At 37.6% G+C, this 5,825-nt stretch overlaps 1 protein-coding gene across 1 annotated transcript; it reads right to left on the bottom strand.

The window, feature by feature from the left end:
- Positions 1 to 1,210: 1,210 nt before the first annotated feature.
- LOC100691921 (carcinoembryonic antigen-related cell adhesion molecule 20) lies at positions 1,211 to 5,825 on the bottom strand. The gene is made up of 5 exons (XM_019355189.2): positions 5,688 to 5,825; positions 4,625 to 4,882; positions 2,175 to 2,462; positions 1,812 to 2,087; positions 1,211 to 1,730 (listed from the first exon to the last, which is right to left on the bottom strand). Exons 1-5 carry the CDS (start codon positions 5,743 to 5,745, stop codon positions 1,648 to 1,650), a joined length of 963 nt encoding a protein of 320 aa, XP_019210734.1. The 5' UTR covers positions 5,746 to 5,825; the 3' UTR covers positions 1,211 to 1,647.

Raw genomic sequence — 5,825 nt, 5'->3', positions numbered from 1 at the left:
AAACTTTTTGAAGCTGAAGAGTGAGGCTGGTGCCATTCCAGATATCTTAACATCTTCTGGATAATCAGATCTTCCCCACACTGAAAACTGTTATTCAGGTTGCCCTAACAAACCCAGTTAGCAGCTGTAGCTGTGAAAGGTCTTTTAGTGTCTTGAGTCAGCTCCATACCTGGCTGAGAAGGACCATGGGTCAAAGCAGACTCCAACACCTGGCTGTGATGTCAGCTGAGAAAGAGATGCTTGAGAGACTTGACCACCAAAATGTGATAGACAGATTTGCCAACCTCAAGGTGAGGTGACATAGGATAAAAGAAAAGAAAAAATCTGCAGAGCCACAGTAGTATCTGCAGTAAAGATCTTTTCATACATTGTATACATTGTACCATAGGCCAAGGTGTCTCCATTTTTTTTTTTAATAATATTTTGTACAGTTCAAGGACTCTTCTATTTTTGGAGTGTATTTTTATGTATCTGTATTGTATTATACATACACTTTAAAAATGAATCTCTGTCCAAAAAATGCACTGTTTACTTTTTACTGACTATGAGCATCATTCATTATTCTCCCCCAGTAATTAAGGTTAGGATATGTATTTTTAAAAAAAAAATTCCAATCCATTCTTCTTTAGCAGCATTTAAATAACCTTTATCAGATTTGCTGGTTTTTTTACAGACTTTTCAAAAAAGTGTTTTGCTTTTCTTTCACAAATGTGGGGATTAAATTGTGTTAAAATGTACAAAACAGTGATGTCATGTTTTGTCACGAGGACCCAGGCACAGAAAGACTTGATGAATTTAAGAATCTTATGACTTAATAAAGAAATTTGCAGACTTGCACAGAGATGGTAAAATTATGATGACTGATAATGGAGATGAAGACAACAGACGATGAGGACAGGGAGGAACAGGGGTTTAAATGCACCAAAGAGACAGTCAGAGGGAACTCGGGACAACGGGAGATATTTAAAGATGCAGGGACTGACAGAGACGGGGAAGAAGTCTCATCGTGACGAGTAAAGTTTACCTTGCCTGCATGGGCAGCTCTCTGGGTGCTCAGCACCCCCAAAGCTCTGATCCTAGAATCGCCCCTGCTTGAAAGCCAGGACTTCTGTGTTTTAGTGACACCTTGTGGTCATATTTAAAACGTACGCTATAAATTAGCACTAAGTCAATGTATTAAATTTAATTGTCAAATATGAATCAAGTCCGATTGCGACATAAAACACACACTTTATTTTTCATTCATGTGTTTATATGTTTTACAATAATATATAATGAAAGATGACTGCTCCTCTTTTTCTAACATTTGACATTGCATACTTTTCTTTTGCAGTTTTTTGCAGGAATAATAATAAAATAAATAAATAAAAAGCTGCTGCAGAAATAAACAGCAGAGAAAATATGCCCACCTATACTTAAAGTGACAGTTCACCCCAAAATCAAACTTACGTAATTTTCCTCTGGCTGTAGGTCTGAGTTACTTTTGCAGATATCTGCTGCATTTCATTATTTTGTTGTAATTGGGCTATGATAATCCAATGGTGGATAATAATGGTGTAGTTATCTATTTATTTGGGAATAAAGTTGATACTGGGGTGAAGAGTCTCCTTAAAGTGAAAATAAGTAAACTGTTCTTAGAGCCCAACCCTAGAGGACCCACAGTCCCAGACTGAGGATTCCTGCAAATAGTCCACTGAGCTGCATCGCCTCTGATCCAGAGATTGGGATATCTGTTTGGAGAAAAAGAAAATAACTGAAACTGATTTAGCAGTAAGAGTAGCAACAAGCAAGCTCTAAAGAGGTGTGCGTACCTTTAACTTCTACCATCTTGGTGGCCTCAGCAGAATGTCCAGCAGCTTTATTCTCTGCAACGCAGGTGAAGTTCTGAAAAGTCCCAGGTAGTGAAGGAGTCCACTTGACCACATTTTTATTGATGGAAAAGTAGGTTCCAACAGGGAAACCTCCCCTGAACTTCCACGTGACGGTGCATTCCACATTTAAGGTGCAGCTGGTCAGGCAGGTGAACTCACTTAACTGACCAGGAAACACAGTGTCAGGTCCGCTAATGCTGACGTTCCACTGATCATCTGCAAAAGATAAGAAGGCTTGTTGCAGTTATGATAAAATACAGCCTTTCTTGTTTTGGTTCAGTCTCTCTGTATCCTTGTACTTACAGCTGAGCAGATAGCCCAGGCTGACAACTCTTGTCTGTGATGTAGGCAGATAAGTTTGACACTGGTAGAAACCAGCATCAGAAGGCAGCAGTGAGTCAAAGTGAAGTGTGAGGTTGTTTTGCTGAAGCCACATATTTTCACGCAGGGTCACCTCTTGTCCATCTTTATACCAGACCAGGTCTGATAGGCCTTGTGGATCACTAAATCTGACATCACTGCAGATGAGATTTAATGACTGGTTGAGAGATGGGACAGTGTTCAGCGGACTGACCTGTACAGACATTTGATCTGTAAAAAAGAAAAAAAAAATGTTTTTAACTCATAAAGTGAGAATAAAAATATGGACAGTAGTGTTAAGTCTTTGAGTTCAGGTTTTCAGTCCATTTGACCCAGGTGTGTAAAGTCAAGCACCTAGCCATGCAGTCTGCCTTTACAAATATTTGTGAAAGAATGTGTTGTTCTATAAACATCACTGAATTTGAATGAGATAGCGTAATAAGATGCCACCATTGCTAAAAATCAGTATGTGAAATTTCCTTCCTCTTAGATATTCCCTCCTGACTCAATAACTGCAGAGTTTTAAACCTCCTTTGGCATTAGCATCCGCTGAAAAACTGCATGCCCAGGGCCTCATGACAGGGTAGGTGTAATGTGTAGGTAGCAAAGTAGTTTTGTCCGTGTAATGTGTCCTAATTATGTGTAACTCATACACACCTCGTTCCTGTCGTCAAAGCAAAGAAATTGCTTTAAATGTGATTATAAATGGTCAAAATGTAAACAGCATATTATTGAAATCTGAGGGTAAATTCACTTCAATTAAATCTAATTACTAATGCTGTGATGATTCCTCTGACTCTGGCTGCTTGGTCTTCTGTTTCTCTGGTGTAATGTAGGCGACAAATCGCAGCAAATATTTCTGGCACTACTTCACCTACTTCCAAGGTGCATGGAGAGGATGAAAGAATTCACAATGCAGGAACTCCAGCAACACTTGAGGGAAGATGAACAACTTTAATAATTGACCAACGCATTTCAGCTTATGGCCTTCATCAGGGTCACAGTAAAACATTGTAGAAAATTGCTTAAATACAAGACAGGAAACAGAAAAAAATTCAAATTAACCAATCAAAACTTCATAGATAGATCAGCTGACATATAATAGGTAGGTATTGGTTAATTGGTTAAGTCACGCCCAAGTAAATACTGGACTAGATCATTAATGATGAGGACGGGGGGGGAGAGACATAATCCCCACCTGTCTGAAAATAACACATGCATGAAATACATAAGAAGGATTCTATAAATATACAAAAAAAAACAAAAAAAACAACAACAAAAAAACCAAATTAAAAACAAGATTACAACAGATCTAACCAGCCCTGTTGCAAGACACTTCAATGATAAACATCCAAGTTCACCATTATTCTTTCTAGGCATTGAAGCCATTAAACTAAACCAAAGAGGTGGTAATATTAATTTTATCCGGAAAAAAAGAGAAGCATTTTGGATATTCCGCTTTAAGAGTCTGCACCCCAGAGGTATGAATGAGGATTTCTCTATCAGTGAGTTTTTGTGAACTGAACCTTTTTATGTTTTTATCCTAATTTTATCAGTTAAATTATTCTCACAGGAGTAATGTTTATTTAATTAATTTTATTTATTTTTTCAGCCAAAGAAGGAGTAGCATTCTAGACATCTCATCTTAAGTCTACATTTTAAGTCTAAACTTTAGAGATTTTACATTTTAGAGACATAAATAAGGACCTTTTAACATATGTGTTCCCATGTGATGATGTAATCTTGTTTTTTAATTTGGGTTTTTTTTTTTGTTTTTTGGGGGTTTTTTTTGTATATTTATAGAATCCTTCTTATGTATTTCATGCATGTGTTATTTTCAGACAGGTGGGGATTATGTCCCCCCCGTCCTCATCATTAATGATCTAGTCCAGTATTTACTTGGGCGTGACTTAACCAATTAACCAATACCTACCTATTATATGTCAGCTGATCTGTCTATGAAGTTTTGATTGGTTAATTTGAATTTTTTTCTGTTTCCTGTCTTGTATTTAAGCAATTTTCTACAATGTTTTACTGTGACCCTGATGAAGGCCATAAGGCGAAACGTGTTGGTCAATTATTAAAGTTGTTCATCTTCCCTCAAGTGTTGCTGGAGTTCTTGCATCGTAGGAGACAGACAGCATGTGAGAGGCGAATCCCAACAGGATGGAGGAAGCATGCCTGTCGCCTCTCAGCTAATGATTTAAAAAGGGCTGTGAAGCTACTGAGCAGACATGCACATGGTTTAAGAATTTCAGTTTCATTTCATGAACTAAATTTCTGTTCTTCAAAACTCCTTTACCCATACCCAGTACATTTAAGAAGTACAGAATAAAAGGTACCTTTGTTACTTTCCACTATTTAATGTGACATTTAACTTGACTTGTACTCACTTGTAATTTCTACAATGGTGTCAGTACTTGTGTAGACTCCTGTTTGTGGATTGAAGACAGTGCAGTGCAGTTTTACTGTATCATCCAGTCCATCTGGTGTCCAAGTTAACGTGCTCCCGTTGACTGTGCTGGCCTTAAAGGACCAGGTGTAGATGCAGTTTGGAAAACAATTAGATGAGCATGTGAAAGTAGTGGGGGAACCAGCTGTCACCCTGCCAGTCCAAGAAATCTGCACCTTGGTCCCCAAACCTGGTACACCTGAGGGACAGAGCAGTGAGGATTGTCTGTAACACATACCAGTAAAAGCCACTCTGTGTCAATACTGGTACAATACTGGTTAAAAGCACAAAATAACTCAATCTGAGAATTAAATAATATATAATCCATTACTCCATAATGGATCCCTCTCTGCATAAGTATCCGATAACAGGAGTTCAAATGTGTGTCCAAACTTAAATGTGAGAAAAAGATGGTGTAAGACTTATATTAGTATCAGCAGGTACTCAAAGTTGTAAAGTGTAGTTCTTAACCTACATGTACATGGTAGAAGGAAAGACAGCATTCAAACATCTTTTCTAAGAGCACATTTGAAAAAAAAGTTCTGCTGCTTCCACAGATGTATGGCCAAATATAAACTTTGCTAATATACAAATAATAATTATAATTTACATTTAAGAAAACAAAAGTTATAGAAGCAACTGTCTTTCAGTAGTCGCTTAAATTAACGTAGTCAGCCGACCTGAGTGACTGAGGAAGGCTGTTCCACAGTTTGGGCACAACAACCTCAAAAACAGGATCACATAATATGAAGAAAAAGCTACTTTTCAGTCCTTACTCAGTTAATTCCTTCCATGTATTCTTAAATCACGAGGTAAAATCTTTACAGTTAGAAGAAGTCATGTAGGGATAAATGTGATAAACATCTGCTAAAATAAAACATGAATCAAAGCACAGAGACCTGCATTCTTGAGCTTCTTATTAGCTGTTGTATTCATGTTCATAGTCAGCATTTAAAAGAATAATAATAGAGTAATAACAGTGAAGACAAATGAAATGTTCTCACCCATAAGTGCCACCAGCAGAAGACTCTTCCAACAGGATGTCACAGTAACACTCGCCATGTCTGACTCTGCTGTAGGGTTGCTTTACCTTCTTTGTTTTTATAACAGCTGTGAGTTACTGGGAGGAAGTTTTAAATCAT

This window comes from Oreochromis niloticus, linkage group LG11 (genome assembly GCF_001858045.2).
Source record: "Oreochromis niloticus isolate F11D_XX linkage group LG11, O_niloticus_UMD_NMBU, whole genome shotgun sequence".
NCBI lineage: Eukaryota > Metazoa > Chordata > Actinopteri > Cichliformes > Cichlidae > Oreochromis > Oreochromis niloticus.
This window is presented reverse-complemented; position numbering and strand designations above follow the sequence as displayed.

What these genes read in the sequence shown, in the direction of transcription:
- LOC100691921 (XM_019355189.2), bottom strand. Translation starts at nt 5,745, where the DNA reads ATGGCGAGTGTTACTGTGACATCCTGTTGGAAGAGTCTTCTGCTGGTG. An exon ending in CACCATTGTAGAAATTACAA is followed by an intron (nt 2,463 to 4,624) that starts GTGAGTACAAGT and finishes TCTTTTTTACAG; the next exon opens with ATCAAATGTCTGTACAGGTC. An exon ending in CCTGGGCTATCTGCTCAGCT is followed by an intron (nt 2,088 to 2,174) that starts GTAAGTACAAGG and finishes TATCTTTTGCAG; the next exon opens with ATGATCAGTGGAACGTCAGC.